This window comes from Balaenoptera acutorostrata, chromosome 20, assembly GCF_949987535.1.
Source record: "Balaenoptera acutorostrata chromosome 20, mBalAcu1.1, whole genome shotgun sequence".
NCBI classification, from domain to species: Eukaryota; Metazoa; Chordata; class Mammalia; order Artiodactyla; family Balaenopteridae; genus Balaenoptera; species Balaenoptera acutorostrata.
Window position 1 is genome coordinate 18,719,161 of NC_080083.1, and position 24,230 is coordinate 18,743,390.

Sequence of the window (24,230 nt, forward strand, 5' to 3'; positions counted from 1 at the left end):
ATGGCACATGAGTAGAAGCTGCATGAACTAGCAGGGTGAACACGAGGCCAGAAGGCTCCACTTGGTTTCCCTGTTGGTGAAATGGAAACAGTCGCCTCTCTTCTTGTCACCCATGAAATGACTGGTGTGAAGTCCCCAGGCTCTCGGAATTCAAAAGCATCAGTGATGGAGGAGCCAGGACCTGCCATCGTGCCAGGTTTGCTCTCTGATGTGGATGCATGGGCTTTGGCGTTGTTTTAATTGCCTCTTGATTAAGGACCTGCCTTTGCCCAGAGGTTAGCGTGATTGCAGGGAGCAGCTGTAGGGCTTTTAGGGGTGAAGAAACCTGCTGTTCAGAGTGGACCCAGGGAGCAGATCTCCTAGAGGGCGGGGTTGCAGAGCTCAGATAAGCAGGGGAGTTGGGGACAGTTGGGATTCATGGGATGGGCTGTGGAGGTGAGCCCCGTGACTGGGAACCCAGCAGTGCCAGCAAAGACCAGGCCACGGAGTTGAGCCTGCATCGGCTCGTCCACAGCCCCAGCGCCAGCGTGTTTGCTGCATGCCCTGCTCAGCCCAGGGCAGAGTGAGGGCATGGCTGGGCCAGGGAGCTGCTTCTCTCCAGCTGGGGGTTCGTGGAGTCGTCTGTGTGAATTCGCAACAGCAGATTACTTGTTACCATCGAGATTTCTCTATTTGGATTCTGAGCTGGAGCAGCAAGCCATAGCCTGGATTCTTGTGAGCAGCGCTGCCCCGGAGGCCAAGACTAAGAAGGGGTTCACGAGGGGGAAGCTCTGGGCAGGGCAGAGAGCTCAGGGGCCGGAGTCAGGTGGGCCTGGGTCCTGCTCCAGGCTCTGCCTTTGCCACTCAGTGACAAAACTGAGCCTCGGTTTTCCCATTTGTAAAATGAAGCCAAAGGAGACCCTCTTCAGGGTTGTGGCAAGGATTAAATGAGAAGACGTGTTTGAAAGTTTTTGTTGCCTCTGATGTTCTTCCACCAGATTAACTCCTCTGCATCCTTTGTGAGCCCTTTCCCACCCCAACCCAGGGAGAATGAACCAACCTTACCCAGAGCCCCCGCAGTGCTTTGCACAGGCCTGTCTTATAGCACAGACCACATTGCATTACAGCTGAGTGGCCAGGGTTGTCATGTATGGGTGTGCAGGTTGTGGACTGCACAAGGATGCCGGGCAGAGAGAGGAATGGGGACTGAAATCCGGCCTGGGCTTTGTTCAGCAAGGCCTGGAATGGGTGCATCCACCTGAAAGGAGAGGCTCCCTTATCTAATGGGCACAAAAGCTCCACATGGGCCAGCATGGGCTCCAGAGTCAGGCAGATCTGGATTTGAATCCTGACTCTGTGATTGACTAACTGTGGGTCCTTGAGAAAATTACTTACGCTCTCCAAGCTCTCATCCCCATCTTTGTAACGTGGGGATAATACTACGCACCAAATAACGAAGATGACATCCTCTTTTGCTGCCGTTTATGCGTCTGTCTCTCCTGTATGCGCCGTGAGGCCAGAGACCACGGCTGCTGCTGTGCCCGGCACAGTTCTAGGCACATCGGGGCACAGGTGAATGGTGAGTGTGTGTGTGTGTACACACTGCTTCTCCTGTATTTATGCTGAGCTCCTTCCCACCACGGGTCTTGCAGATGTATTGTTTGTGAGTATATGTGTGGTACATGCACATGTGCATGTACACACCCAGGGATTAGGGGAGAGGATGGCTACCAAACTAATTTGATGACGTGGTCTTACCTTGGGCTTGTAGTGATCATGGAGCCCCAAGTCCCGTCTGCATGTACAGATCCGCCAAGCCACTAAGAACCAGACCCAAGCTTTGCAGGCATGGAGGGGATGGGAGTAGGGCATCGTTGGAAGGCGTTCATCCAGGAAGGCCTGCTGGATGGGGGAGGCTTAAGCCAGATTTTTCAGGTGTGTGCAGAACCCAGGAGAGGGGACGGGGCACTGCAGATGGAGGCTTGTTCCATCTGGCCTGGTCTGAACCCAGATCCTCCCCAGCTCCCTGCCGCCTGACAGAGCTTCAAACCCATGTGCCTTGGTTGGGCTGGCTCACCTCCCCAGCCCTGTCTGGACTCCGGCCTTCAGTTTTAACCTGATGTCCCTGCTGGGCCCATAGTCCCAGGAATATGTTGATAATCCCCACCCAGCAACCACAGAGCGGCCCCCGGGTGGCACTGTGAGCGCTGGGGTTGGGAGAGCTTTGTCTTTAGGACATCTCCCCGTAGGAAGGGTCTAGAGTGTGGTTGTGGAGGGTGGGTGGGAGGTAACAGAGGCCTTGGGAGGCTGGAAGTCAGTAGGACCGCCTCTGATCTCTGGGGGTCAGGCTGACCGCTGGGTGAGGCAGCCAGGACTCTGCCTGGGGAGGGGCCAGTCCTGGGGCTCCCTGAGCATCACAGTTCCCTTGGAGGCACTCAGGACTGATGACCTTCCACAAGCACAGCTTTGGGTTCTGGTTCCGGGGACTGAGGATGCTGACCCCTGCTTATCCTTCAGTTCTCATTCATGCCACCTCCTTCAGGAAGCCCTCCCTGACTACCTTGGGACCGGGTTGGACTCTTTCCTGTGTGCTCCTGCAGCAGCCTTCACTCTGAACTGTTACTTATTGCTGGTTACTTATCTGTCTTGAGCACCACCGTATTCCCATGTCTGGCAACACCTGATGCTTAGTAGTTGCTCAGGAAATTGTGATGGATGATGGACAGGTGGGTGGAAGGGAGGTATAGTGGATATGAATACAGGCTGTGGAGCCCTACTGGGTTTGAACCTGATGGATTCCTAAAACTCTCTATGCTTTGGTCTCCTGTCTGGTGGAATGGGGATATTTATGGTCTTTATCTAGCAGGTAGACTAGTTGCATCAATGAGCCAAGCTGTGATGTGCTTAGAACAGCGCCTGACACATAAGAGCTCAGTGAATATTGCTTCTTGTTAACTATGACATTTAACTTCTTGTTAACTATTATTACAGAAGAAAGAGGAAGGTAGAATCAGGCCTGGTTGGTCTGAGGAACGTGCTGGCTGGGAAACGGGATGGGGCTCCCCTGAGACTCTGGTTCTGACCCCCCTCCCCTGCCCTGTTTCCTGTGTAGATGAGCAACAAGCGGTCCAACAGCTTCCGCCAGGCCATCCTGCAGGGCAACCGCAGGCTCTGCAGCAAGGCCCTGCTGGAGGAGAAGGGGCTGAACCTCTCCCAGCGACTGATCCGCCACGTGGCATACGAGACCCTGCCCCGGGAGATTGACCGGAAGTGGTACTATGACAGCTACACCTGCTGCCCACCGCCCTGGTTCATGATCACAGTAACACTGCTGGAGGCAAGGACGAGGGTGGGGAAGGGGCTGCTGGAGGGTCAAGAGGATATCTGAGATCACGAGGGGAAGGGCAAGTCACTGCAAGTCAGGCCCTGTTACAGGGCACTCAAGTGTTGTTATAACCGCCGCCCGGACCATAGAGAGATTACAAAGATCATTACTTTAAGCAATACGCCGTGCAGCAAAATCCCCACGTGACCACCTCCACCAAAACCAACAGCAGCAAAAACAATGTCAGTAGTTCATTGATTCGGGGGATTTAGCCAGGCTAACTCATTAAGACACCTTCTTTTAGTTCCTCCTGGGGTGAGTAACGTGGATGAGTCATGTGCTCCCCTGGGACACCTGTAAAGTAGGAACAACCAGACCTGCCCTCCTTCTCCCACAAGACTCCCCTATTTAGAGCCAGAGAACGGCAGGTGGTGCTTTGTGAACACAAAAGCATTGCACAAATACATATGGGAGGGAGTGTTTATGAACAGGTAGATGTGGGCTTCACATATTTTGCAAGAACATTCTCCCCTTAGGAAATCATCCATACCTATTGTTATTCTAAAAGTCTCATGCTTATGCAGCAGAATCCAAAGTACCACCTTCTGAATCAGCGCTCCTGTATGAGGAACTCTGAATGCTTTCAGCTCTTCAGCCCAAGAACCAGCGGGCCCCCCAACCCCAGCTCTTGAACGAACCGATGCTTGGCTTCCCTTGGGCGTTTTATAATCTCCATCGTTTCTCTTCCAGAACCAGGGGCCTACTTACCGCCCCTGCATATGTTCTTGTAAAGTTCCTGCCGAATCAAACTGCAGGATCATTATGCTTCATGGCGTCTCTCTTCTTTTTTTCTAAATCATAATATCTGGACCGCAGGCTAGAGCTCCTCTGTTGTCCTGGCTTCATCCAAGTACATGTGGAAGTTGTGATTTTTCTGAGATATTCTTGGACTTGTTCTCCAAGCATTTACTGTGTTGGTCTATTTATTAACTTCCATTTGAGGACCAATAATAACAAGCTGTCTTGGAAGCTGTATTTGCTCCCAGGCCAACTGTACCCACGGTGTTAGGTGGACAGAACAGCTCCCAGAGAGCCCCGGGAATCCAGCTGCTGGGAGGCCTGAGCCATTCCCAGGCTCAGCCCAGGAGGGCTTAGCCACACGCTAATTACAGCTGCCTTCCCTAAGTGCATGCCTGCTCCTCACGTACTTTATCATTTTTAAACCTCACGATCACCGTGGAAGTGTAAGAATTAGTATCCCCGTTTCCAAATGGGGAAACTGAGGACCAGTAAATTAAAATAATTTGCCCAAGGTCATCCAGAGGAGCCAGATCTTGTGTCCAGATTGGTTTCAGATTTTCAGAAACCTCAGCTGTGTAATCTCGAGCCACCAATCTAGAAGAAACTGGAAAATGATGAAATAACTGTTTCAGAGTCCTTATACTAAAGCCCAAGGTTTTTGTTTTACATACAGTTCTAGTAACCTGGTTTTCTGAGTCCGTAACAGAGTGAACATGGTGGGAAGCTACTAGAAGGGGCCCCCTACCAACCAACAATAGGAAGAAAGAACCTTGTTGTAGTACCTGGTCAACAGCGTGCTGACACCCAGGCATTGCGGACACCCAGGCATTGCGGGAGAGGACAAAAGAAAATGTAAAAGCAAACCTGAGTCGTTAAGAAACACAACAAACACAAGAATTTGGGACCATTTAGTATAGGAGCAAAACCCCTGTCAATTACTGGAGGAGGCATCACTCCTATAGCCCAGATCAATACCTGAGACATCCTTAAAATTAAGAACCTAGGGCCTTGAATTATGCATTCTAGAAAGAGTTCCAGGGGACTTCCCTGGTGGCACACGCCCAGTGAAGGGGGTCTGGGTTTTATCCCTGGTCAGGGAACTAGATCCCACATACATGCCGCAACTAAGAGTTCACATGCCACAGCTAAGGAGCTGGCGAGCTGCAACTAAGGAGCCCACCTGCTGCAACTAAGACCCAGCACAACCAAATAAATAAATAATATTTGAAGAAAGAAAAAGAGTTCCAGGAAAAAATAGTTCAAATAAATACTCTTTTAGGGCTTAAACAAGTACACATCAGTCATCTTTAAAATTAACTTATGTGGGACTTACCCGGTGGTCCAGTGGTTAAGACTCCACGCTTCCACTGCAGGGGGCACAGGTTCAATCCCTGGTCGGGGAAGTTCCGCATGACACACGGTGCAGCCAAAAAAAAAAAAAAAAGAACAATTATGTGAGGTGTTGGTGAGAATTCAAAGAAATTGAAACCCTTGTGTACTGTTGGTAGGAAGGTAAAATGGTACAGCGACTGTGGGAAACAGTATGGCAGTTCCTCAAAAAAATTAAACAGAATTACATGGTCCAGCAGTTCCACTTCTGGGTGTATACCCAAAAGAATTGAAAACGGATTCAAAGAGATATTTGTACACTCATGTTCATAGCAGCATTGTTCACAATAGCTAAAAGGTGGAAGCAACCCAAGTGTCCATTGACAGATGAATGGATAAACAAAATGTGGTAGATACATACAGAGGATTATTAGGAAGGAAATTCTGACATGTGTTACAGCATGGCTATACCTTGATGACATTATGCTGAGTGAAATGAACCAATCACAAAAGACAGATACTGTATGATTCCACTTATATGCAGTCCCTGGAGTAGTCAAATTCATAGAAACAGAAAGCAGAATGGTGATTGCCGGGGGCTGGGAGGCAGGGAATGGGAATTAATGTTTAATGGGTATAGAGTTTCTTTCAGTTTTACGAGATGAAAAGAATCCTGTAAATGGATGTTGGTGATGGTTGCATATTATGAATGTATTTAATACCACTGAACCGTACACTTAAAATGGATAAGATGGTAAATTTTACCTTATGTGTATTTTACCACAGTTTTTTTTTTTTTTAAATCAACTTACGTGGAATTGCTTCAGCCCCCAAGTGGGTATGTGAATTATTATCAGAATTAAAGTTTAAAATCCTACAAACCCTTCCTGCTTAACACCGAGGAAATGTGGGCAGAGACCATGAGACCATTTTGTGAACATTTAACACAAAATAATCGAACAGAAGTGGGGTAAGAGATGGTGCAGAGCTAGCTTGGCTCTGGTCGTAGGGATGTCCCTCCTTCTCTGAGAAGGAAGGATGACAACTTGCATAGGGATTCCAAATGTCAGCACAAGAGGGGTTCCTGGGCAGTTTCACACCTAGCAACAGGCTCTCTTCATTCTGTGCTCTCATCCAGGTTGCCTTTTTCCTCTATAATGGGGTGTCGCTGGACCAATTTGTGCTGCAGGTAACCCATCCACGATACCTAAAGAACTCATTGGTTTACCATCCACAGCTCCGAGCACAGGCTTGGCGTTACCTGACGTACATCTTCATGCATGCGGGGTGAGTACACTCTATCAAGAGTCCCTGTGGGAAAATAACTGGTCCAGAGAGCCTGGATTGAAATTTTTTTTTTTAAAGTATTTTTTTTAAACGTTTCTTTTAATTAATTTATTTATTTATATTTATTTTTTGGCTGTGTTGGGTCTTCGTTTCTGTGCGAGGGCTTTCTCCAGTTGCGGCGAGCGGGGGCCACTCTTCATCGCGGTGCGCGGGCCTCTCTCTGTCGCGGCCTCTCTTGTTGCGGAGCACAGGCTCCAGACGCGCAGGCTCAGTAGTTGTGGCTCACGGGCTTAGTTGCTCTGCGGCATGTGGGATCTTCCCAGACCAGGGCTCGAACCCGTGTCCCCTGCATTGGCAGGCAGATTCTCAACCACTGTGCCACCAGGGAAGCCCGAAATATATTTTTTAATTTTATCTACCTGGACACAGGATTTGAGGTGGCTTCTTGAAACTTATCTAATACCAAACTGTATGAGTAAATTATTAAGAGTGTATGGGAGGGGCTTCCCTGGTGGCACAGCGGTTGGGAGTCCGCCTGCCGATGCAGGGGACACAGGTTTGAGCCCTAGTCCGGGAAGATCCCACATGCCGCAGAGCAACTAAGCCCTTGTGCCACAACTACTGAGGCTGCGCTCTAGAGCCCGCGAGCCACAACTCCTGAGCCCGTGTGCCACAACTACTGAATCCCACGTGCCTAGAGCCTGTGCTCCGCAACAAGAGAAGCCACTGCAATGAGAAGCCCGCACACCACAACGAAGAGTAGCCCCCGCTCGCTGCAACTAGAGGAAGCCTGTGTGCAGCAACGGAGACCCAAGGCAGCCAAAACTAAATAAATAAAATAAATAAATTTATTTAAAAAAAAGTGTATGGGAAAGGGAAAATAGAAACAGAAAAATGCTAAAAAGCCAGCAGAGAGCTTTTTAGCCTATACACAGCATGTGATGCTATGTACTTGCTGTAAGTGGGTTATAAATTTATTCTGAACTTCCTAGTGGCCAAAGCAAAGAGGGAAATGTGGTCAGCCACCAGGTTCATTGTCCATAAACCGTGTGTGTGAGTGCCCCATAAGTGAAATAAAGGACACATTTATTGAAAGGAGGTCTCGCAATATGGTGGCATGAGTCTTCTTGAGGAACTCTGGCAATACTTAAGGTTTCTGTTTGTAGAGCCGTGTGGCCTCTTTTGGGGCCTGGAATGCAATCAGTTCTCACTGGTACTTCCTACCCCATGATAAGGACCAGGCGACCACCCAGGTCCAAGTCCCTTGAAGAGCGTGGTCTTGGCTGGAGACTGTTTTTACATAGTAGAAGCATGGAGTTGGGAAATCAGAGTCCCCAGACACCAGACCTCTGTGGTGTCTTCTACAGACTCTTCTAGAGAAGTAAAGGAAAAGCCTGGAAAAGCCCTGGGGGTGCCTGTCCCTGGGGTTGCCAATGGGAAGAGGATTATCCCGGCCCCCATGGCTCTTTCCTTGGCAGAAAGACCCACAGTGGCCAAGAGGAAGCTCCACTGTGAGCCTCCCTTCCTGCTGAGCCTCTAAAGGGGGCACAAGAGCCACCCCCTAACTGGCTGCGCGTGCTGGGAAGGGTGCTTTGGCGTGAGGAGACTTCTGGATGGTTGTTGATGGATGTCTCCACTCTGAGCCTGCGGGGATGGATGCCTTGCCTGCTGTGTCCCAGCTTCAACTTCACAGGCTGAGGAGCAGGGTCGGGGAGGCACTTCATGCTTCAGTCTCCTCATGAGCCAAGATGTGGACACAACAGGAACTGGAGGATAGCTTTGATATACTAAGCTCTAACAGATATCTTTCATGCTTGCACTTGTTTGGAAAACATCTTTCTCTTTAAATATCAGTAGGTCTTACAAATACAATAGCAAGCCAGAGCGACTGAGTAGCCTGGATAATGGACCAGGTCCCGCACATCAGAGACCAGGGCCGTGGTCCCAGCCTGACCACTAACCAGCTGTGTGACTTTAAGTCGGTCAGCGCTCCTCTCTGAGCCTCAGCTTCTCTTGTGTCAGCTGATGGAGTTGCTGGATCTTGACCGTTGTTAGCCCCTCATTGGCAAGTGCAGACACTGCCAGTCACCACCCAGCCCTGTACCTGTGTCCCTGTCCCAGCTGGCAGGGAGGGTGGAAGGAACACTCCAAAATGGTCTATCTGCATTGTAATTCCTTCCCCTCCACCCCCCAGACTGTGAGCTCCTCAAAGGCAGCTGTAGGGTCTTTTTTTTTTTTTAATTTAATTTTGGCCACGCAGCACGGCTTGTGGGATCACAGTTCCCCAACCAGGGATTGAACCCCGGGCTACAGCAATGAAAGCACTGAATCCTAACCACTAGACCACCAGGGAACTCCCAGCTATAGGGTCTTGTTCACTACTGGATCCCCAGCATCTTGGCATGCTGAATGAATGGATGAATGAATGTGATCTCTCTGTACAGGATAGAACACCTGGGACTCAACGTGGTGCTGCAGCTCCTGGTGGGGGTACCCCTGGAGATGGTGCACGGAGCAACCCGCATTGCGCTTGTCTATGTGGCTGGTGTCGTGGCAGGTAGGCAGGTGGGCCCCATGTCCCCAGGGGTGTACCTCCCCAGGGCGGCTAGGAGACCCCATGAGGTCAAGCAAGCCCCAAGTTCCAGAGGACCCTCACCATCCAGGCTCCTGACTACTAGGGTTGTCCTCCAGGCAAATCTCTCCACTTCCCCGGGGAGGCTGGAAAGGGAACTGCCACCCAGAGAGGGAGGCACGTGATGACAAAGGAGGGGAGAGCACAGGATTTGGAACGGGCAGACTGACTGGAGTTTCAGTCTTTACACTGCCGTGTTGCAGCTGTGCGAACTTGGGGAAATGCCTTACCTTCTCTTGGCCCTGTTAAGCTTTAAGAGGGAACTGATGAGATCTGCCTGCCAGGCGTGAGGAGGGCGGAGTGAGGTGAAGGATGAAATAAACCGTGCAAGGGAGGTGAGATCCCTGTGGGGACATCCAAGGGGTGGGTGGAGTCAGGTACCTCCCCTGGCCAGGCCAGCACCTGTACCCTAAGGGGGATCTTGCCTCTGCCCCGGCTGGCCCTTGATTGACTCACTGCCGGCCGGAGAGAGTCTGGCCTAGGAGGTAGTGAGCACTCGTGCCAGCTGGAGGAGTCTGGGGCCCTGGCTGACTCAGCCCACGTGGCAGGTGATGATAGTGATCATTGTGGCCTTGAGGATAGTGGCCAGCCCCCTATCCCCCTCCCCAGTGGCAGGGGAGGTAGACTGGGATGAGGTGGGGAGAGCAGAGCAGATTTCTGCAGGAAAAGTCTGCACCAGCTGGGCTTCTGAACAGAGGAATCTCCCTCGTGATGTTTCCAACTTTATCGCCGGCTTTTTTCTTTACAAGGTTTGCCGCCTCAGCTCTTCCCCCCTGACAGCTGTGCCCAGGGGAGCTTTGTGTGTACGTTTAAGTAAGATCTTAATCCTTTCTGAGTGGCATTGAAGTTGTCATCAGGAGAGCAGGGCAGCGTCAGCCTTGTAAACAGTGGGCAGGCAGGGACCCTGGAAGTAAGTGGAATGACTTCAGGAATCAAAGAGGGAAGGGTCCCACCACACCCCCCCATCCCATGAGAGGCTGGTCTGCTAGTTCGTGAACCCTCAGCCTGGGAGATTGGCCCAGCGCTGTCTCCTTCACTCCTGTGCTGAGGTTAAAAACTTGGCCACCTTGGACAGCACTCACACCAGCTTCTCCCAGAATCCAGCACCTTCTGCATCCTTGAAAAAAAGGTCTGATGAGCATCTCTGTGTGCCAGACTTACTTAGCCACTGACACACCCCTGAGTGTCGACATCTGGGGATTTAGAGCCACATTTTCCATACCTACATACTCAGAGACCCAGATGGTTAATGGAGAGGAACAGGAAAGATGCTCGTTAACACTTGCAGTTGGTAGTTAATTAGATGAGAGTGCCAGTAACCTAGAAGGCAGACATAGATTCAAGATGACTCAGGCCTCGCCCAAACCAGATGACACCCAGCGGGAAGACAGTGCAGGTATCACTTCACAGTGATGCCAGTACAGAAGGAGATGGTGTAAAGGCAGACGGGGGCTTTCCAACTAAACCTGAGGGTGTGGGGCTGTATTGCAAAGCAAATGACATGCACTGTTCTATCTGAGTCATTGATTCAGAGCAGAGGGCATTCTGGTCACTGCATATCAAATCACTGATCTCCAGGATTGAGTTGACTGACCTGCCTGTACCCCTTCCTCCCTGTCTGCTCTGTGTGCATCCCTCCTCAGAGAAGGGGGGCCCGTTCAGACAGCCAGATCCTGACCAGATAGCCAATAGTTATCAGGTGCTTGTCCTGTGCAGGCTGTATTTAATCCCCACGACAACTCCATGAGGCAGGAACTGTTACTCTCCATCTGTTACAGATACAGAAACCGAGACTTAGGGAAGCTAAGTGACTTGCCTAAGAAGATACAGTCATAAGTGGTGGAGCTGGGCTCTAATCCAGGCTATCTGACCCCAAAGGCTGTGCTCTAACGCTATCATAGTGTTATGAGAATGAAAAGGCAGGCCTTATCCTTTATGCACATAATTTGTCAGAAACCAAGGGAGGTCTTAATAGACATTGACCCCTGCTCTCTAATACCTGCCCAATGAAAATATTCCAAATCCAAGGCCATCGCATTTTGTAACAATAATTAACCTCTGCTGAGCGTGTCTAGTAGTCCAGGTATGTGATAAATGGTTCACATGTATATTATCCACTCTTCTCATCACAACATTCCTATGAGGTAGGTGCCGACACCCCCATTTTATAGGCAGTTCAAAGAGGTAAAATCACTCTATTTGCTCAGCCAAGAAGCCCTAGAACTGGAGTGGAAACCCTTCCTCCGCCCGGTGCTTCTAGCCAATGCTTGAAGCCAACGTGCATCTCACTTCCGGCCAATGATTACAGGGCTGAGTTTAAATACTTTAAGATCCAGTCTCTTTGCTGCTCTGCCCAGCTTTATGATAGATTATATAGATCAGAAGCGATGGATGCATCCCCAGAGCCTAGCACAGGGTTTGGTACATGATAAGCAACAAATATTTGTAAACTAAGTGAAAGAGTACATACATAAATAAAGTTGTACTGCTTAAAGGTAGATGTTCTGTCAATTTTTATTTGGATTTGTTTGGGGTTTTTTTAACGGCTAAGGGAGATGCTGGAGAACACCTGCTTTAAATTTTCCAGGCTAAAATTATCGCAGCTGTGCATTATGGCAAAGTCACCAATTCATCCCCATGCTGGCATGGACCCAGGGTTTTGGGGGAAAATTCATAGCCTTGACTAACACTGATCCTTTGGTTTGCTGCTGTGTACAGGTGTGGCATGTCACTCCGGCTCGCCTTTCTCTCCCCGTCCTCTGCCCCCATGACCTCCAGGAGTCCACACTGGCCTTTATTGAACTGTGATCCATTCGGTTCATTGGGAATCCTGCCTGGCCCTGGCTTTCTGTCCCAGGATGACCTGCCTTACTTTATTGATATGCATACATGCCCACATTTGTACTTGACCTCTCCTAGTCCCTATAGCCCAGGGCTAATCTGCAGTCACTTAAGGAAAGTCTTTCTACCACAGATGGAGGGCAGGTGGATCCAGATTGTCACCTTCCAGATTCTAGAACCAGGATCTGAACCTCAGACCCTGGATCTTAGGCCGAGACTTGGATTATTGTATTTCTGATCTGGAAGGAACCCTTGAGATGCCCTCCAGTGGGTGGCAAACTTTACTCCCCAGGTCCCACCCCCATTCAGCCAGAGCAGCTCTCTGCACCATGGGGTAGGGGTGTGAGTCAGGTTTCTTTGAAAAGAATGTCTCACTGCTCAAAAGTTGGAAAGCTTTAGAGTAACCTCCTCATTTCACAGATGTGAAAACTGAAGCCCAAAGAATTCAGGAGCTGTGCCCAGGGTCACACAAGTAGGCAGTCACGCCCCCATCCCATAATCCTGCCACAATCCAGACCTCTGGTCCTGGGGTCAGGACTCTCATCCATCATTAGGGTGAGGGAAAGGTCAGTGCACAGAAGCTGGACCCTGGGGGCTTCCCTGCCGCCTCCCTGTCCTGGTGGATCCCACCGGGGAGGCCGAGGGAGCAGAATCTGGCCTGGTTTGTGCGGACTCACGTGGAGGAAAGAGGCCAGCCCCAAGGAGGCTGGGGCTTCCTCTGTCCAGACGGTAATTAATGGGCAGCCAGCCCTGTGCAGCCCTGCAATGCAGCCTTTGCAGCCAGCCCTGCCGCCAGGGAGAGTGAGAGCGTGGGAATCCTTTGTCATGCAGATCCCGCTGCCTGCCCCTTGGCCACCCTGGGATTTTTTTTTTTTTTTCTTTTTCCTGTTATATAGGGCTGACCCCATGGCTAGGCAGTTAAAAAAAAAAAAGAAAGTTATCTGACAATAGATCAATACCTAATTAAAGCCAGAGGGAAAGCATGAAAGGGGAGAAGAAAGATTTATAGTTGCCCTGGGAGGGGAGAAGGACTTCGGTGTCCTTAGTTCGTGATGGTTTGTATTTTCCTGAGAGATGACATTCTCCTTGAGACTAAGAATCTGTTGTGGGGATCTCTTCCTCCAAGGATCTCAGTGAGCCAAGAAGCCTTGAGAGTGGTCTGGGGATGCCGGCAAGCCAGGGAGAAGGCACATGACGTTGCAGGGGCCTCTCCACGCCCAGGGTGTCAGGCACGCTGATTCCCGGGCCGGGCCTTGCCTCTTCCTAGTAGTGAACCCTCCACCCCTGTAGGGCCTGCAGAATTTGGCCTTCTGCCTGTCCCTCTTCTCTCCACCCAGGCAGCAGCTAATTGGCTCCTGAGCCTGCGGGCATTTTCCAGTGGTGATTTCTGCACACTCACCCAGGCCAGCCCCCTCTCATCCTCTGAGCCCTGGGTTCTAACTCCCAGTTATTTTTAGTTTCCTGTGTCTTTCCCTGAAAGCCAAAGCATTGATCACACTTAAATGAGACCAGAACAATACATTTCCCATCTTCTTCTCTGCCCAGCTTCCCTCCCAGGATGAAAGTTTGTCATCCCCCAGACCAAGAGTCTCTACCATTCCTTTTCCCCAGAGGGTATGACATCATCTTTCTCTCTTCCCCGGGACTTCTCAAGGATGTTTTTCCTCCAGAGAAGCCCCGCTCTGGAGATCCTGTTGGCCTGTTGTAATTTCACTCGGTTGGAGGTGATGCTAGGCAGGTTTTTGGATGCCGTTGAGGAGAAAGAGGGAGGGTAGAGGGTGGAGGTTGACCTCTGACCCAGTTTGGGGAGTGGTTGCTAGAGAGGCCGAGAGTGTCGGGCAGACCTGGACTCGTATCCTGGCTCCAGCCCTTCCTACCAGGTGACTCTGGGCTCAGCCTCCTCATCTCTGCAGTGAGGCTGCTAGTGCCTGCCTCAAAGGGTGGGCTTGAGGGTCAAAGGGAAGGATGTCTGTAAAATGCTTGGCCGGTGTCTAACACACAGTGCCCCGTAAGGGGTGGCTATTTCTGCAAGAACTACTGCTACTATTTTTGTCGTTGCTTAGAACCCTGAGATAGCACAAGGGGAGGCTGGATTGCCAGGCAGACGATCTGGGTGGCAGAGTTCTACTTTGGGCAAGTCACTTCTCTCCTTGAGACTTTGCTTCCCGGCTGTAAAAGGAGAAGTTTGAACCAAATGGTTCTTTCAGCCATAAATGAATCTTCTAGGAAGCTCCGAGGTGACATGGGATCAAGGGAGGAAGAGAGCGAGCCTCTCGCTCTGGGGTCTCAGCCCCGAGGCTGCAGCATCCGAGGGCCTGGGACTGGGCTGGGGAGCCGACTCCAGCATCCTTGAGTTCTCCGTCTCTCTCTGTACCAGGGTCCTTGGCGGTGTCTGTGGCTGACATGACCGCACCAGTGGTGGGCTCCTCTGGAGGGGTGTATGCGCTTGTCTCTGCCCATCTGGCCAACATCGTGATGGTGAGCACCCCCTGTCCCAGCAGCCCTCTCTTGGCCTCCCCTCTGCTGTCACTGGGCCCAGCATTGATCTGCTGGAGCTGGGTTTTAGATCCTCCTCCACACTCCAGCCCGGGCTTGGCAAGCACCAAGTGGCCTTGGCCAGTAGCTGAGGTCAAGGACACTCCTCACCCTCTGCCAGGACACTTCCAGTGGGGCCCTTACATATATGATTCATATTTTCTCCAGCCATGGCTTTGCCAATCTTCCTATTCCAACTCTGCTACTCAGTGACTTTAAAAAGTTTAAATCCTTGACTACTAGCATGCGTCGTAATTGTAACTTGTTGTTTGTCATTGGTTGTTAAAAGTAAGGGGATCTTAGGGACTTCCCTGGTGGCGCAGTGGTTAAGAATTCGCCTGCCAATGCAGGGGACATGGGTTTGAGCCTGGGTCCGGGAAGATCCCACATGCCTCAGAGCAACTAAGCCCGTGCGCCACAACTACTGAGGCTGCGCTCTAGAGCCCGTGAGCCACAACTACTGAGCCTGCATGCCACAACTACTGAAGCCCGCGTGCCGAGAGCCCACGCTCCACAACAAGAGAAGCCACAGCAATGAGAAGCCCGCGCACCGCAACGAAGAGTAGCCCCCACTCACTTTATTATTAAAGCCCGCGTGCAGCAACAAAGACCCAATGCAGCCAAAAATTAAAAAAAAAAAAAAGTAAAGGGATCTTAGAGATGATCTCATCAAAAGTCCCAAATAGGAAAGAAGGCTCTGAGAGGTTAAGTGATTTGTCCAAAGCCACAATCAAATTTGTGGCAAAATGGGGACTTGAACCCACGTCTCCTGGCAATCATTCTAGTGTCACTCTCCTCCACCAGCCCCTCAAAGCGACTGGACGCCGTCATTCCGTTTCTCATGCTCTTCCTTGCCTTTTCCTGAAAGGCAATCTAGTGTAACTAGCTAAGAGCAGGAGCTGTTATTCCACCTAGATCTGAATCCCAGCTACCCACTTCCTAAAGAGTGACCTTGGGCAAATGACTTTACTGCTTTGTGCCTCAGTGTCTACATCTGTGAAATGGGATGAGATGGGATCAATAACATAAAGTGAAAATAACCACTCAGTATAAGTGTGAACTTAATTCCTGACTCCCCACAGAAGAGGCGGGGGTAGACTCAGAATAGAGACAGGATCTTCAAGGCAAGCAATTGGAAGCCATCTGATAGTCTCAGAGGAGGCCAAGACGGCTTCCTTGTTTTAGAAGCAGTCTGAAGTTTGGAGGCTGAAAGAGGAGTCACTGGCAGTGCTTGGCTCACCCTGTCTGATGCTCCCACTAGCCCAGGAGCCTCCAGGCAGAGCCCAGATCTTACTCATCTTTTCCCCAGTGCCTGGAATAGGGCTGGACACATGGCAGAGGGTGCCCACTAAACTGGGGGGAAGGAGGGAGGGAAGGGCCGGAGGGAGGGAAGGAGGGCAGGAGGGACTGTCAGGAAAGGCGTAGCTTCTCTTTGGGGTCTTCTTGCTCTCACCTCTCTCCTCCATCACTGTCTTCACCCATGTGGCAGATGTGTGAATGCTCAGTGACAGCAGTTTATGGAGTTCTTGGAAACACGAGTCTTAACCACTGGACCTCTAGGGAAGTCCCACCCCCATTTCTTCATTATTATTGCCACTCTCACCTGGCCTGCCCCTTAGCACCATCCCCTTTCTTTGCACCAAAGTCCCCTTTGTACACCGAGAGAGAAGGAGAGCTACAGCAGGGGCGGGTGGGTGTGTGACAGTGTGTTCACACACGGGGTGCTTGGCTTGGTCTGCTAAACACCTGGGAGCCCAGGGCCGCCTCACATGGCCCTTTAAATGGGTCATTCCGTATCAGTGCCACAGCTTTCCCCAGACACAGCTTTTCCTCTGAATTCTGCTTCTGCCACTCCCCCCTCCCCCTGCCCCAATTCCTTTCTGCAGGGGGAGGAAAGGCCACCCTCCCCTTCCCCTTCCCCCCAAGGTGCATCTGTGTATGAAGGGGATGAGCCAGCCCAAGTAAGAAAGAAGAGGCAAACAGGACTCATACCGATGACCTTTTCCACCCCTTCCCACCACCTGGGAAGCAGCCCCATGCCCCAGGAGTTCCTGTGGTGAGGGCAGACCACCTGGAGGACCCAGGACTGAGGGCTGGGGCATGGGGTTGAGGAGGGGGGTGTGAGAGCAGTTTTCTTCCTGTTTATGTTTCTTTCTGCAAGTAGCCTGTGGCTCTGCAGATAAGCTGTCCCACCCGAGAGCCCAGCGGTCTTCCAGAGGACGTGGCTTTCCCTGACCAACGGGGAGCTTTGGGGGCCCCTGGAGTTGACATAAGGTAGCCTTTCCCTTAGAAAGTTGTGTGGTGCTTATTGGACAGTGAAAAACACTCATTTCCTCCTTAGAAGGTCAGTTTCCTTTCATCAAGAGGCTGCCTTTACCCAAGCTAGCTCAGTGCCCAGCAATTCAGAGATACATTAGGACACACCATATGAAATTGCCATTTCTGTGGGTCAGAAGCATTTAAGCATTGGCAATTTCATGTGGTTCAACTTAATAGATAGACTATCGATTTTTTTTTTTCCAGAATGTTAGCAAATGTATGGGGAGAGTTCTTTTTTATTTTAATTTTTATTTTATATTGGAGTATAGTTGATTTACAGTGTTTTGTTAGTTTCAGGAGTACAGCAGGGACTTCCCTGGCTGTCCAGTGGTTAAGACTCTGCACTTCCACTGCAGGGGCCAGGGGTTCGATCCCTGGTCGGGAAACTAAGATCCCACATTCCACTCGGCCAAAAAAAAAAAAAGAGTACAGCAAAGTGACTTAGTTATACATATACATATATCTATTCTTTTTCAGATTCTTTTCCCATATAGGTTATTACAAAATATTGAGTAGAGTTCCCTGTGCTATACAGTAGGTCCTTGTTATCTATTTTATATATAGTAGTGTGTATATGTTTAGACTATTGATTTTCAATTCCAAAATGAAGACTTGTCTGTGTGTCCCAGTAAAGCACCTCATCAGAACAAAAAGGAGAAAGAACATGCACTTGACATCCAGGAAATCTGGATTTGAGGACTGCTATCACCATTTTAATAGCTGTGAGTTCCTTAACTTCTCAGGGACTCTTCTCTCATCTGTAATCCCTTCTTCACAAGGTAGTTGTGAGAAAGACATGAAAAAAATGGATGTGAAAATGTTTTTCATGTGACACATCACCAGACAGCTGGGAGACCCTGTATGTATATGGGTGTATTTCTATATATTTTTATACATATAATTCTTTATCTTTATAAATTCTACCTGATGTCTGTACAGAGAATAATCTAAAAATGTGTTCTTTATGCTTCAGATACATAACAGAAAAATGTTGAACACTTCTGTTCTCAGGACTCTATTTAAGTGAGAGATTCTGCCTTAAATGAAAGTATGTCTTATTTTTCATAAAAAACACTCTGAGTTTCAAAACGCTTGTTTACATCAAGGGAATAAATCTAGAAAATATTTCAGCAAATGATCTGGATGGCATTAAAGACCTGTAATCAAGACTTCTTATTTTAAATTCTAGCAGTATAAAGACACACATAATTGAATAATTTATTAATTCCTTTTGCTGGGGCCCATAGGGCAGAGTTTCATTTTTATTTATTTATTTTTAATTTTAAAAAATTTATTTTATTTTATTATTTATTTTTGGCTGCATTGGGTCTCTGTTGCTGTGCGTGGGCTTTCTCTAGTTGCGGCGAGTGGGGGCTGCTCTTCGTTGCAGTGCACAGGCTTCTCATTGAGGTGGCTTCTCTTGTTGCAGAGCATGGGCTCTAGGCTCACGGGCTTCAGTAGCTGTGGCACACAGGCTCAGTAGTTGTGGCTCACTGGCTCTAGAGCGCAGGCTCAGTAGTTGTGGGGCACGGGCTTAGTTGCTCCGGGGCATGTGGGATCTTCCCAGACCAGGGCTCGAACCCCTGTCCCCTGCATTAGCAGGCAGATTCTCAACCACTGCGCCACCAGGGAAGCCCTCATTTTAAAATATACAAGATATTTTCTTTAACTTTGCCCCATATGATAGATGTTTTTCTAAAACATTTGAGACCTAAATTTTCGCAAATGGAACCATACTGTCAAAGCACAAGGAAAGATTGTTGTCAAAAAGTCACAGAAGATTTCTGTTATAAGGTTCATTTTATTAAGTAAAAATCCTTCTGTAGGATTTGTACTTAATAAAATGTAATTTTATCTGTGTCATGCTTTCTTTTTTATCTGTGTCACGCTTTCCTTGTTTCCTGTGTTGGGTTTTCTTGAAGTGATTTGACAAGAAATTGTTTCCACTGGGGTTATGTAAAGCTGTCTTGGAACAGAACCTCTCGCCTGGGTTTCAGCCTCTGAGCTCTTGACTGGTTGGGTGAGCAAGGTGCCGAGGGGACGTGTTACTGCCTTGTTTGACGTTGGTGAGTTACCATCTCACCCTGTGAGGCTCTGGTAGAGAATGAAATTAAAGGACCTGAAAAAAGTTTATATTCCCCAGGGGCCTGCAGGCTTTTCAACATTTATAGCAGCAGCAGCACTGGCTCTGTGTGAGATTTTTTTCCTTCTCTCCTGTTGTTTCACTGTGCTCATTTTATTGGAGGGAATAATGGGGAGGAGGGGGGGAGCTGAGGCAGCTGGTGGAAAGGAGTGACTTTCTAGTTTAACCCCTCAGCTGCTGGGAGGCTGTTCATTTACTGATGATGGCTCAGCTCTGGGGGCAGCCAGCATGGACAGACAGAATGTGACCCTGCCTTGGAAGTGTGGGCGGACAGAGCCCTGGACTGGGAACCCTGTCAAGCTCAACATTAACTCACTGTGACCTTGCACTTGCCCTCCTGGACCCTCAAGTGCAGATCAGAGGGGGGTGACTGGATCAGCTTGGCAAACTCCAGTGCCTTCTAGGGCTGGGCAGGTATGGTAGATGAAGTTGGCCCTGGGAGCCACGTTGCAAAACAGGAGCTCCCCGGCCTCCTCCAAGGTCATTGAGAGTCTGAAACTTCTTTTTAAAAAATTTTGTTTATTTTTATACGATTTTTAAAGTTTACTTTCCATTTACAGTTATAACAAAATATCGGCTATATTATACAATACATCCTTGAGCCTGTCTTACCCCCTAATAGTTTGTACCTTCCACTCCCCATCCCTATATTTCCCCTCCCCCCTCACTGGTAACCACTCATTTGTTCTCTGTGTTGTATTCACTAGTTTGTTGAATTTTTGAGATTCCACATGTAAGTGATATCATACAGTATTTGTCTTTCTCTGTCTGACTTAGCAGAGATTCTGAAGTTTTAAAGCCGCTCTGCAGGGCAAACTCACCATCTTTGCCCCAGGTCCAGATACTATCAGGCACTTAGATGACTCTTACCACATGCCAGACAGTGTTCTTCTTTACGCATATTAATTCATTTCACCTTCGCAACAAACCATGAGATGGGTAATGAGTTAGGTACTGTTGTTATCTCAGATTTACAAATGAGGACACTAGAAAAAAAGGAATTCTGAGTCACCCCACCAGTGGTCTTGCCAGACTAAAAATGCAGACAGTGCTTTTTTAGACAGATCCCAGATAGGGCCCAGAGGGGCCTGGACCTCAGCTGAAGGAGAGAGTGGCCAATACATTCTAGACTTACTCTGCCTGATACTATCACTCAGAACACAGTGAAAGAGACTTCAGGTAAAATATTCAGAGGGTTGTTATGAGGAAAAGGGATCTTAGAAGTGTTCCCTATCCATATGAATCGCCATGTGTCCACAGAACTCTTTCTATTTTGCAAAACAAAAACTCTATACCCATTTAACAACTTCCATTCCTCCCTCCCCCAGCTCCTGGAAACCCCTATTCTACTTTCTGTCTCCATGAATTTGACGACCTCTGTAGTCTGTACCTCGTATAAGTGGAATCGAACACTATTTGTCTTTTTGTGAGTGGCTTATTTCACTTAGCGTAGTGTCTTCAAGGTTCATTCAAGTGGTAGCATGTGTCTTAATTTCCTTCCTTTTGAAGGCTGAGTACTATTCCATTGTGTGGATATAGCACCTTCTGTTTCTCTATTCATCCATCCATGGACGCTTGGCTGGCTTCCACTTTTTTGGCTGTTGTGAATAACACTGCTGTGAACATGGGTGTCACATTTAAGGGAGAATGACGACCCATGGGTGGACCTCACAGGGAGACAAAGCCTGGCCGGACAATAGCAGGAAGAACTTTTCAGTGATTGGAGCCCCTTCACGGGGCTGCTTCAGGAGGTGGTGAGTTCCCGGTCACAGGGGCTGGAGGGCCATTTTGTCAGCTTCTTGGCAGGGGTGTCCCTTTGGGTGGAGATGGCCCATCAGGTGACTCCCAAGGACCCTCCCATCCTTGGGCTTCATCTTGGAGAGGAGCTGAGGGACCACCGACCTTCGGCCAAATGAACTAGCTTGGATTAGGTGGCCAGATCCGGTGGAGGGCACCAACTCCCATTTTGTTGCCTGTCTCCCAGCGAGGGTCCTCTGTGGGCAGATGCCAGCAGGTGACAGCCTTGTCCTGCCGTCTGCTTCTTAGCACAGAACACGTCAGGAAGCAGAGATTAGACTCCCCCACCTAAAGTAGGGCCGTGTGTCACTCACCTCGCCTTTTGTGAGGTTCAGGTCATTGAGGAATAATAGGGAATAATAGGGAGGCAAAGGGCAAGAAGCCGAATGTGGCAGGATTTCTCTGTCTTTTTGGCAGCTTCCCGGCATCCTGCTTGGTCCACTGAAGCTTCCGTAGACATTATTGTACATGCCAGCGTTCAGGGCCTCTGTCAAGTTTCACGCATGGGTCCCCCAATGTCAAAGGAGTTCAAGACATGCCCCTGAGCTGGGCCTGGGCCAGGCAGCAGAAGCAGGGGAGGTGGGTGGGAGGGAACAGAAGCCCCGGCTGTCCCCACTTGCCTCCTTCCCTAGGACTGATGTGTTCCAGGGAGATTCCAGGCTCGTTTCTGCTTCTGGGTAAATGGAATCGAGCTTTGAAAGCGCTGCAGGAGTGCCCCTCAAAGGAGCCCTGTGGCGCAGTCTTTTGTAAATTGAACAGTCCTTTTGTAGGGTGAGTAATTGTGCTCTGATTATCTGCTTTGGAGGTTCAGAGTGTTCAGAGATTCTCAGGGGAAAGAGGGATTTGTCTGAAGGCCATCTGGCCCACCCCGTTTCCAATGCCTGATTCTCTTGAGCATCCCCTCTGAGTGATGCGAAGCCCCCATTTGAACCCCTCAATGATGGGAAACTCACCATCCCATGGATCACTCCATCTTTGGACAGCTCAGCTTATTAGAAATGAAAGCTTATCCTGAGCTTAAAAAAAAATCTCTGAAGTTTTCATCCGTTGAGTCTTCCGCTTACAGGTTACACTGAATATGCCCTTTCCTTGCATTGACTCACTTGATACTTGATGGCAATGAACTTGACCCCTGAGTTGTCTCCTCATTCATTCCTCAGATGGAGGATTTTGAGTTCTTTTATCATCCTGATGGCTCTGCTTTAACTTGGCTTGCTTTGCTGTCCTGCATCACTTTGCAACCGTGGGACCCAGCAGTTGAGGCAACCGTCAGACATCTGTGTGAGGGAAACAAGGACTGTCATCTCCCAGGATCTAGATTCTCTTCCTCTGTTCGTGCAGCTTGAGAGCTTTTATGACACTAATAAACTTACCGTTGCCTGAAATCTCAAAGCCATGCTGGTGTGATCTGGGACAAAGCCACGACCGGCTCATTCAGGATTTAATGGAGATGATTTTTTTAAATGTCAGGTTTTCCTAAGCGGGTTACCTCTGCAGAGGAGTGGTCTGATCTGGAACTAATGGAACTCTCTCTCCTTTTTCCCTAGAACTGGTCAGGCATGAAGTGTCAATTCAAGCTGCTTCGGATGGCTGTGGCCTTGATCTGTAGTAAGTTCTGACGGGGCAGGCTCGGGGAGGGGAGCCCTGTCCTGGGCCTGGGGGCGGATGTAGAGATGACACAGTCCCTGCCCTTCTGGGACTTGTGGTCAAAAAGAAAACCTTTTGGGTCATGGAGTTGATCCTTTGAGATCTCCTGTTGGAAGCTCAGGATTCCTTTCCAGAAAAGTGCCTGTATGCACGTGCGCACACACACACACACACACGTACACACACTCTAAAACTTGCAGTTCAGCAGGTTCACAAACTGTAGCTAATCCATGAACCCCTGTGAACAGGTGCCGTGGGGACCTTGGTTGGGAGAAGTCAGTCTACCTGCAGAGTCTACCTGCATTTTGAAAGACAATTTGCCTCCCAGCAATTACCTGAAAGACAGGCAGGTGTCTGCCAGATAGACAGGATGCAAGAGGACACTTCAGGTGCAGCAGGAACAAAGACACGGGTGGGTGACGGGTCATGGCTGGCAAGTCAGTTAACAAAACTGCCCCAGGAGGTTCAGGACCGTGTGTGATTGTGTAAGAGGTCATTGGAGTCGGATCATGGAGGGATTTAAATGCAAAGAGAAAAATTGGGCTTCATTCTGAATGTACTGGGAGGCCACTGGAGGCCTTTAAACAAGAGAGATACTGACAGTTTTGAATTTGCAGTCACTCATCAGGCTGCAGGATGAAGAGGATGTTGAGTGAGGGGGATGAGACCAGAGGCCAAGAGGCTCATTCTGAGATAGGAGAAGATGAGTCTGAACAGAGGAGAGAAGAGGGATGCACAGACTCTCATTCAGTCCCCAGAACATGGCTATGAAGAGTGGATTATTGTCAGGCTTAATTTACAGGCTCAGAGCGTGAAGTTCCTTGCCTGGGGTCACCCGCCCTAGAGGTGGTAGAGCCAGTATTCAGAGCCAGCCTGTGTCATCTCTAATGCCCCACACTTTAGCCAGGCTGGGCTGGAGCTCCTGGACTGTCTGTGCCTGGGTCAGCTACCTGCTGTGTGGGGAAGAGGAAGACTGAGCCAGGACAAAGGAGCAGGGGCCTGGGTGGGCTTCACTTCAATCCACGTTTATATCCCTTGTACCCCTGGCGTTCAGGGCCCTCTGGTCTCCGTTTCCTGGATGGGGTTGGAGGATCTCTAATCCCAGAGAGGAACTTCCAGCCCTAAAACTCACAGAATCTTTGAGCCGGGGCCATGGTGGGCCATGGGGGGCAGTGGGCTGGAAGCAGTTGGGGAGCATAGCCTCCAGTTTGCTCAGACTGAGTTTGTCTGTTTGCAAGGAAAGGAACCGAATGCTAAGTCTTGCTGTTGAGAAGAATCCAACTCCAAGCACCATAAAAACTAAAATGTGGTTTTGGAGCTGGAACCAATGCCATTCAAACCTCGTTTGTGGACCGCAGGGCCTGTGAAGCAAAGGCAGGAAGATGCCCCAGGGCCTGGGGAGGCATGTGGGAGGGCACGGTGGGCGTCCCTCGCCGCTCCTTTTCCGCCATCTATTGGCCACCCCTGGAGTTGCAGGGTCCAGGCCAGGAGGCTGGGCGATTCCCCCTGGGGAATGATCATCGCTGTAGGTGCTGGCATCTCTGGGACGTTAGAGAGGAGAGAGGTGCCCTGGTTAATTAACTGGTAACGAATAA

The 24,230-nt window shown here is 49.6% G+C and overlaps 1 protein-coding gene across 2 annotated transcripts in view; it reads left to right on the top strand.

The window, feature by feature from the left end:
- Positions 1 to 24,230, top strand: part of RHBDL3 (rhomboid like 3) — a 46,836-nt gene that overhangs the window by 18,070 nt on the left and 4,536 nt on the right. For both annotated transcript variants that reach the window (XM_007190151.3, XM_057535210.1), the window contains 5 exons: positions 3,092 to 3,316; positions 6,573 to 6,721; positions 9,166 to 9,278; positions 14,572 to 14,672; positions 22,536 to 22,596. In XM_007190151.3, coding sequence (XP_007190213.1) covers positions 3,092 to 3,316; positions 6,573 to 6,721; positions 9,166 to 9,278; positions 14,572 to 14,672; positions 22,536 to 22,596 — 649 coding nt within the window. The remainder of the gene's footprint in view (positions 1 to 3,091; positions 3,317 to 6,572; positions 6,722 to 9,165; positions 9,279 to 14,571; positions 14,673 to 22,535; positions 22,597 to 24,230) is intronic.